The sequence below is a fragment of the Mesoplodon densirostris genome, chromosome 2 (genome assembly GCF_025265405.1).
Source record: "Mesoplodon densirostris isolate mMesDen1 chromosome 2, mMesDen1 primary haplotype, whole genome shotgun sequence".
In the NCBI taxonomy this organism is placed as follows: domain Eukaryota; kingdom Metazoa; phylum Chordata; class Mammalia; order Artiodactyla; family Ziphiidae; genus Mesoplodon; species Mesoplodon densirostris.
In genome coordinates, this window is record NC_082662.1 from 29,842,283 (window position 1) to 29,851,858 (window position 9,576).

Consider the following 9,576-nt stretch of genomic DNA (forward strand, 5'->3'; position numbering starts at 1 on the left):
GAAAGTATATGTATGAGTCAAAGAAATCTGAACACTGATTAACTATTTAATATCAAGCAATAATTCTAAATTTTTTAGGTATGGTAATAATATAGTTATCTTTTTTTGGAAAGCCCTTACCTTTTAGAGATGCATGATGAAATATCTGTGGATGAAATATGTGTGGAATTTGCTGCCAAATAATCCAGTAAGGGGGGAAGTGGGTGGGGGTATAAATGAAACAAGATTGGCATGATTTGATAATTGTTGAAGTTAGGTGATGGGTTCATTATAACAGCCTTTCGATGTTTATGTCTGAAATTCAGCCCCCCCCCAAAAATTTTTTTAAGTCACAAGTGAAAAATCTAAGGAGACGGGGGTATGTTGGGTGACTTGACTAGTTAGTGACCATGCTTAGTTCATAGAACTCTGAATCAACTTATTAATAAGGGGGAAAATACATCTGTAATGTAATAGGTCACAAGGCCTCACCCTAATGGTTTCTCAAACAACTATTAAATTGATTTGAATATTTAGTACAATTATTAAAATTATAACCAAAAATAACACAAATGGAGGAATATCACTGAGGATCATGATGTATATGCTGATGATCCTCCCAACAATGGAAAGCAGTAAGACTATTTGTGGATATGGAAACTGAGTTCAGGTAACCACATTGCTCAATACATGGTAATACTCTTTTTTTTTTAATATAGATTGATTGATTGATTGATTGATTGATTGTTGCATTGGGTCTTCGTTGCTGCCCGCGGTCTTTCTCTAGTTGCAGCGACCAAGGGCTGCTCTTCGTTGTGGTGCACAGGCTTCTCACTGCGGCGGCCTCTCCTGTTGCGGAGCACAGGCTCCAGGAGCACGGGCTTCAACAGTTGTGGTGCGTGGGCTCAGTAGTTGTCGCTCGTGGGCTCTAGAGCACAGGCTAAGCAGTTGTGGCACACGGGCTTAGTTGCTCCGCGGCATGTGGGATCCTTCCGGACCAGGGCTCGAACCCGTATCCCCTGCATTGGCAGGCAGATTCCCAACCACTGCACCACCAGGGAAGCCCCATGGTGATACTCTTAATCACTGTATTCTTGGCAATCTGCAGCAGAACCAGCAACAGTCAGGGCCAGGAACAGGGTGAGGCTAGAAGGTCTCAAAACACTCAGTAATCAAGATATTTTAGTGCAATATTAAAATAAAAAATCAAATGGGCAAATTATGACTCATGAGGTCAGCTGCTTGCTTTTGTAAATAAAGCTTTTTTTGAACCAGGGCCAGGATGAGTGTGAGGTGAGTGAGACAGAGTAGTGCAAACACAGGGTCGGATCTTGTCTTCATTTCAAAGTTTGATATTTTGTTCAAAATCAAATAATAGAATTTTTTGCATTGATTTTTATTTTTAAAAATACTGCATTAAAATATTATCTTGAACCACAAGGTCCTACTGTATAGTACAGGGAACTCTATTCAATATCCTGTGATCAACACAATGGAAAAGAATAAGAAAAAGAATGTACATATATGTACAACTGAGTCACTTTGCTGTACAGCAGTAATTAACACATTATAATTCAACTATACTTCAGTAAAAATAAATTTTTAAAATTATCTTGAAGCGCCCCGTTAAATTTTGCTTCCAAGACGAGTGTCTCACTCCAGTCCCAGCCCCAGAAAAGAACACAGATCTGGAAACAGATGTCGTTTCTACGCCAATTCCGACAGCGACCAGCCGGTCTCCTCCCGGAAGGCTCCGAGACTGGTACCTTCACCTCTCGGGACCCTGTGTGATGACCTCAGAGGCCTCTTCCAGACCCAATTTCGAAGTCTCTAAGATTCCTGTCGTCCATTTACAGTTAATGCTGCCTCTCACCCTGGCGGCCCGGTTCGGCCTGGTCCTTCCTCCTTTTTGGGGCGCAGTTGGAGGAAGAGCTCCCGCCGCAGGAAACGCGCCAAAGGGGCGGGATGAGGAGGCTGATCAGAGGCTGGCGGCGCGCTGTGCGCGCCGCAAAGACCAGGAGCAACCTCCCCGAGGGGACCGAGGCGCGGGGACCCCAGCGCCGGGATCGACCGCGGGGTCCCGAGCGCGCGGGGCCCGTGGTTTTATCTCCGCTGGGCCGCGAAGCCGAGCCGCCGCGGTGCACGCCGGGAGCTGTAGTCCTCCCAGCCTCCACGACCCACTCGGCCAGCTCGACCCCTGCCCCACCCCACCCCTCCGCGCCGGGCCTCCGCAGCTTCAGATAGAGGCAAGTGCATAAACTCACCTCGGAAACCACTTCTCCCGTCATGACTCCGGCCTCCGCAACACGCTGCTCGGGAAGAAGCAGGTCTCCGCTTCCCCCACCCGGGACACAGCTGCTCCCGCAGTCTCCTGCCAGGCAGCGGCGTTCGAGCTTTCGCGCCCAGCCGGAGTGGAGGCTCCGCCCTCAACGATTTGCACCAATCCGGAGGAGGCTTTCCACATGAGGCCGCGCCCCCATCCTGTCCTACCAATCGAAGCTCCTTCGGCCGGCCCGTTGAATATAATCTGGGTTAGGTTGGCGGGTCGCGGCTCCTCTTGTCAACTGAGGCAGGGGGAGGCTGGAGGTGTCCTGGCTGCCTGGCGGCCAGACCCTCTGGCCTTGCAAGACGTTACCGTGCGAGCGGTGATCTTTGACCTTTGACCTTTACCGTAGCGCGGCAGCTCCCATCAAGCGCGTTTTGAGGAGTAAGCCCGCAGGCGGGAAGTGAGCCAGGAGAAGATCCCTGGGCACCTGAAGTCATCCCCGTGGGGATTTTCTCCAGGACCTCCTTTCCTGGAGCAGCTGGATCCCACCTGCTCCTTCTTGTACATGGCCCTCACGCCACTGGACATCAAAAAGGAAAAGTTTTGTGGGCTGCTCAGATACCAAAGAATATCCTTGGATAACCTTTATTATTTTATTTAAGGTTAATTCGAGTATGCAGAAAACACACACTCATCCCACCTCCATACTCTTTGGACAAGGCAGGAAAAAAAATAAAAGGTCTGGAGTCAGACTAATCCCAGACAGTTCTAATCCCTTGTCATTGTCCTGGTTACTATCTTTTTGCCCTGTGAAGTCCATTCTCTCTCTTTCCTTATCCTGCTCTGTCCAGGCAAGGCTGACTTCTCCCCACTGCATTATTCGAGCTCCCTTGCCCTCCAGATTCTTGCTGAGTCTAGCTACTGGAAGATATTTACAACATTACCGTAAGGAAGATATGAGTGCACCAAGAACGAAAGGTCACGTTTACCTCCCCCACTTCACCGGCCATGACCCTATCCGCTGACAGGGTGACCAACTCATTCCAGTTTTCCCAGGACTTGCCCAGTTTTAGCATTGAAAGTCCCACCTCCCAGGAATCTCCTCAGTCCCAGGCAAACCAGGATGGTTAGTCACCCTATCCACTGGCCTCCTCTTCCAAGTTTCCCGCTTTAGCTGAGTTCAGATAAAAGTTCTCTCTCCTCACCTTCATTTCTTCACCTCCTTTCAACCCATGTCTGCTCCCACCAACAAGATCCCATCTTCCATCCTCTTCTCTCACATCTCAGTCTATCCACCTTTTCACGCACTTTACTATTAATTTTTACATTGATGATTCCTAAGTATACATCTACACACTTTTCCCTCATATTTGGAGGGGTAACATCTATTGGGGGCTTACCTTGAGACAGAAACAGTTACAAGAATTTTGCAAGCGTTATCTTATTTAATCTTTAGAGTAACTTTGTAAGGTAATAATACTATCTCCATTTTAGCAGATGAGGAAACTAAACCTTTCAAAGGCTAGTAACTGGTGGAGCCAATATTCACACCCTGCTCAGTCTGACTCCAGTGCTCATACTCCTCAGAGGGACCTTGCCTGCACACCCTCTACATTCTCCCTCCATCCCCTGTACTGGTTTCCCTGATAGCACTTCCCTCTGCCTGAAGTTTTATTTTTGTGTGTTTGTATATTGTTGCTTCAAGATGACAAGCACTTTGTTTTTCTTTAACACCATATGTTCCTGATCTAGAATAGTCATTCTCAAACTTGAGCATGCATCAGAATGACCTGATGGGCTTGTAAGGACAGATTTTTGGACCCCATTCCCAGAATTTCTGATTCAGTATGTCTGATGTGAGGGCCAAGAACTTGCATTTCTAACAAGTTCCCAGGTGATGCTAAAGCAGCTGGTATGGCGATCACAGTTTGAGAACCAAGGGCTTAGAACATACCTGGATCATGGTAGAGAAATCAATCAGTATTTGTTAATCTAATTAACTCAGTCGCTTGACAACTATATTATTCTTGACTTCCCTCTGGGAAGTGAATAACTGAGGTGACACCCCAGACATTAACATTTTCAGAACGCTGAGCATTTTCCTTTCCGTGGAGGGCACTTCTTCAGTCACCTGAGAAACTAAGAGAGCTCTGATTTGGACAATAGGTGGAAGGAGTGAGCTAGGAAGGGGAAACTTTTTATTCTATATATTAACTTGTGCCAAGCTAAAGCAAGTCTGTATTTGAAATTAGCAATCTATATTCTCAGTTTTGGTGAGAATACAGCACCGTAATCCAAGTTACCAACTCAGAAATCTGGAAGTCACGTTGACTGCTCTCTGTCTCTTGATTCTCAAGATTAATCATCCAACAAGCTCTGTTTATGAAGTTGATAGATGGCAGTGAGGGAAAGATCTGGAGTGTTCACTTTGCAAGGATGAGCCTGAACCTATCGCATAAATGGCTTTGTGGTCTTAAGGAAGTCATTTAGCTTCTCAGAGCCTTGTTTTCTTTATTTGTAATTAGAAAACGTTGGATTAGATCATGATTCTCAGATGGGTTTGATTGTCAGAGCACCTGGAAGTTGGGTGCTCTACAGGAAATACTTTACAATACTGACACACTTATTTTGGTCATAGAATTTGAGAAATTGTTTCACTAGTAGAATCTATCATTATGTCACAAAAAATCAATATAAGAAAGCAATTATGAAAAAAATAAGCCTTGTAATTTAACACGCTCAGCCCAGTCCAAAGTTCTATTTATATTTCCTTGCTGGCCAACAAATAAAAGCAGATTCCAAAGGCCCACGAAAGTTTGGAGGGAGAAAGTTGATTAAATTATATGTTTTACTTCATCTTTTGTGCAAATTGAGAGAGTTGACCATGTTAAATTTTTAGTACTCTTCCTCCTCTGGAGTTAGTGTGAGAACATGCTTTTCTGAAGTCCTAGGCCACGAAATCCTCATCCCTGGAGAAGCACTGCCACCATGTGGCAGGGATGGGTCATGTCATTCCATCTATTACCTGGAGCCTGTAGCCACTCTATCCTTTTTTTTCCCTTCATTTTAAAATTATTCAACAAGTTGTTTAAACTTTCCTTTGGAATGGTAAAATAATTACATCTCCCAGAACCTGCTTTCAAAAATAATTTTGTACTGTAATTCCATATAGTTGTAAAGCTTCTCCTGGAGAGTACCTGCTTGAAGGCCAAGGCTATTTTTCTTGCTTGATGTCCAGTATCCACTGACCTTTAAAAATGGCACAGGACCTGACACATAGTGGATGATTAATAAATCAGTGTCGAATGAATTATTAAAATACACCTAAAAAAAGAACCCAAACAATACCAGGGCCTCTTTCCAACGCATGACAGCACACACACCATCAGCTATTTTGTACGCAGAAGCTCCTTTACTGCAACTTTTGGTAACCTAAAGTACCAAAAAGTATCAAATATCCATCTATTCCTTCAACAACCTTGAGCCCCTATTTAAGCCTATGCTAGACACAGAGAATATGAAGATAAATAAAATATAGTCCTGTTCTCAGAGAGTTTCCTATTGCTGGTTGAAGACAGGCAAGTAACTAGGCATGTGTAATGGAAGAAGAGTATACAAGCAGCTGTTGGGGCCCTGAAGGAGGGGAAACTGATTTTGCCTGGGGCAATTCAGGGGGACATGATGCCTGAACTGAGTTTCAAAGATGGATTGGAATTCTCCAGGCTGGCATGAGGAGGAGAAGGTATTCCAGGTATGTGTAGGGGCTTGATAAAGCATGTCGTGTTGGGGAACTGAAAGTAGGTCAGTGCGTCTAGAGCACAGAAGTGTGTGTTTGGGGGAGGGGGACGGATGGCCAGAATGAAGGCTGAAAGTTAAACAGGGCACAAAAATTCTGGAGTGCTCTGCTTAGAGTTTAGTTTTTAGACGGTATGAACTGGGCAGCTGGTGGATGGGGGTGTTGTTAAGAAGGAGGGCAACATGGTTAGATATGTGCTTGAGAAAGATTATTCTGGCAGCATATGAAGGATGGATTGGAAGGGGATTAAACTGCAGGCAGGAAGACCAGTTGTCTAGGTGGGAGATTATAGGGACCTGAACTAGGTCAATGGTAGTAACAATAGAGAGGAGGAGATGGATTGGAAAAAAAGAGGCAAAATTGACAGGGCTTGGTGATGATTAACCTTGAGGGGCAAGAGACAATAGAGTCAATGTAAAACTAGTGACTCTTAGGTTTCTAGATTGCTTGAGTGACAAATTAGGGCGCCAGTCACCAAAGTTGAGAATATAGGTCACTAATTTCAAGTACAGACTCACTTTAGCTTGGCACAAGTTAGTATGTAGAATAAAAGGTTTCCCCTTCCCAGGTCACCCCTGTCTGCCCCTTGTCCACATTGGAGCTCTCTCTCTTAGCTTTTCTGGTGACTGAAGAGGTATTCCCCAGGCACAGGTCCTTATCTCCTTTCTAGTTCCAAACTTCTATCTGTGCAGCATCCAAAACCTTAATTCAGTAGCTTTTAGTACTCCATTCATATATTTTCTCTTCAATTTCCTTTTCCTTTCTAGCTACCTACCCAGGAAAAATGTATAAGAGAAATTCCTCTGCCCTGCTTTATTCAGTTTTCTGCCCAGGTTTTTTGCTTCAGTTTTTGTAAAAACCCAAGTGTTTTTCACAACCCAACCCTACCCTAAGCTTTATAGAAACTTAATGGCTTTTGGTGTGAGTATTGTTTATTTAGATATTAGCATCCTCAGCACTTGAGGTCAACCCATATATGTATGTTTGGAGGAAGGGGATTCCATTACAGAAGGACACAAGGGGTCTACTCCACTCCTAATTCCTATTAACTTTCAGCAAATTGGGTAGGCTAGTGCCTGGCCTTCTTCAGACATGCCAGGTAATTCAGCTGTACCTAGAAGGGCACAGACTTACAGGAATAGAGTAACTTCTTCAAAAATGATGTAGTTGGAGTGGGGAAGGAACACTTCCTAAGACAGGAGGTGGTACTGGACAGACAAAACAATATTGTTCCCACTGTAGGCCCAAAGGATAGTGATATTTAACCAGGGGATTTATCATGGTTGTCATAATGACCCTGCCTCTACTGGAATTTAGTGGGTAGGACCAAAGTTGCTAAATGTCAGTGAGAAACACTGAGATAAGCAAAGAGGAAGAAGGAGAGTATTTTAGGTGGGGAAAATGGAATGAGTAAAGGCATGGAGACTGGAATAATGATAAGATTTTCAGGGAATTGTTCAACTAGTGACTTCATGATGATGGAATGGAAGGTAGGGGATAAGATGTCAGGGTTGTTAAGTTAAATTAAACTCATTAAAGACCAACAGAGTGTCTCCTTGGAGCCTGGATATCTGATAGAGACATGGGCTATACCAAGAGAACAAGATAATGTCCTTTCTGTGAGGATAAAACACACATACAAATAAATAAATAATAAAGCAGATTTGATGAGTGCTTGGGGAAGATATGCTATTTGTGCTCTGGAAGCAAGATCACAGCCGACCTTGAATATGAAGCATGGAACTTGAGACATGATATAATAATACATTCATTCACTTCACAAACCTTTATATTTTATTTATTATTATTATTTTATTTTATTTTTTTTTGCGGTATGCGGGCCTCTCACCGCTGTGGCCTCTCCCCTGTTGCGGAGCACAGGCTCCGGACGCGCAGGCTTAGCAACCATGGCTCATAGGCCCAGCCGCTCCGCAGCATGTGGGATCCTCCCGGACCGGGGCACGAACCTGTGTCCCCTGCATCGGCAGGCGGACTCTCAACCACTGGACCACCAGGGAAGCCCCACAAACCTTTATTGAGCTTTGTAATAGATTGTTAGAATAATCACAGCTCTTTGTGATTTCAATGTGATTTTGCTGCACCTCTCATCTAATTTTTGATCTCTTGCATCTGGGCTGTCCTTGTTACTTCCATTGATCAACAGAATCTAGTGAAAGTAACATTGTATAGATAGCTTATGAGGCTAAACCTTAACGAGCTTTGCAGTTTTCACTTCTATTATCTTAGAACACTGTTGCCATCATTTAAGAAACACAAGGTATCTTGTTGGATGTGCCAAATAGAGGAGAATCAAGGCACTTCAGCCGACACTTAACTACTAGATTTTACCATCTTGGACCATCCAGTCCCACTGAACCTCCAGATGAATGCAGCCATGTGAGTTACCAAAGGTCAGATGAAAAGAAGAACTGACCAACTAAATCTAGCCAAATTACAGAATCATGGGCTTTAAATAAACAAGCTACTACATTTTAGTATGGTTTGCTATGCAGCAAAAGATAAAACAAACTTCTACCCTCTATGCCTGACTTCTCTGCAGGTCAGGCACAGAAAGTACAGTTTGAAACAAAGTTTCTACTCTTAGGGAGATTATAGTCTTGTAGCAGAAGATAGACAAAAACAAATAAGTAAATAAATATATAATATCAGATAGTGATAAAGGTTTTGGAAAAAATAAAGAATAATAAGGAGTTACAGGGTGGACCCCAAATAGCCAAAGCACTCTTGAGAAAGAAGAAAAAGCTTAAGGCATCACACGTTCTGATTTCAAACTATATTACAAAGCTATGACAATCAAAACAGTATGATATTGTCATAAAAGCAGACACATAGATCAATGGAACAGAATAGAGAGCTCAGAAATAGACCCATATGTATATGGTCAATTAATCTACAACAAAGGAGTCATGAATACACAATGGGGAAAGGACATCTCTTCAATAACGGTGTCGGTAAAATTGGACAGCCACATGCAAAAGAACAAAACTGGCCCACTATCTTACACCATACATAAAAATTAACTCAAAATGAATCAACAACTTGAGCATAAGACCTGAAACCTTAAACCTCCTACAAGAAAACATAGGTGGTAAGCTCCTTGGCAGCAATTTTGGTGATAATTTTTGGGGGTTTGACACCAAAAGCGAAGGCAACGAAAGTAAAAATAGACAGGTGAGACTACATCAAATTAAAAGCTTCTGCCCAGCAAAGAAAACCACCAACAAAATGAAAAGACAATCTACTGAATGAGAAAAAATATTTGCAGATCATATATCTGAGAAAAGGTTAATATCCAAAATATAAAGAACTCATATAACTCAACAGCAAAAACAAAAACAATTTGATTTTTAAATAATGAGCAGAGGATCTGAATATTTTTCCAAAGAAGACATACAGATGGCCCACAAGTACATGAAAAGGTGCTCAATATCACTAATCATCAGGAAAATGCAAATCAAACCACAATGAGATAACACCTCACACCTGTTATCAAAAAGACAAGACGTGGACTTCC

The 9,576-nt window shown here is 43.1% G+C and overlaps 1 protein-coding gene across 1 annotated transcript in view; it reads right to left on the bottom strand.

Moving 5' to 3' along the window:
- Positions 1–2,371, bottom strand: part of CLSPN (claspin) — a 28,998-nt gene extending 26,627 nt beyond the window's left edge. The window contains exon 1 of the mRNA XM_060089477.1: positions 2,244–2,371. Coding sequence (XP_059945460.1) covers positions 2,244–2,267 — 24 coding nt within the window. The 5' untranslated portion in view covers positions 2,268–2,371. The remainder of the gene's footprint in view (positions 1–2,243) is intronic.
- Positions 2,372–9,576: the final 7,205 nt, after the last annotated feature.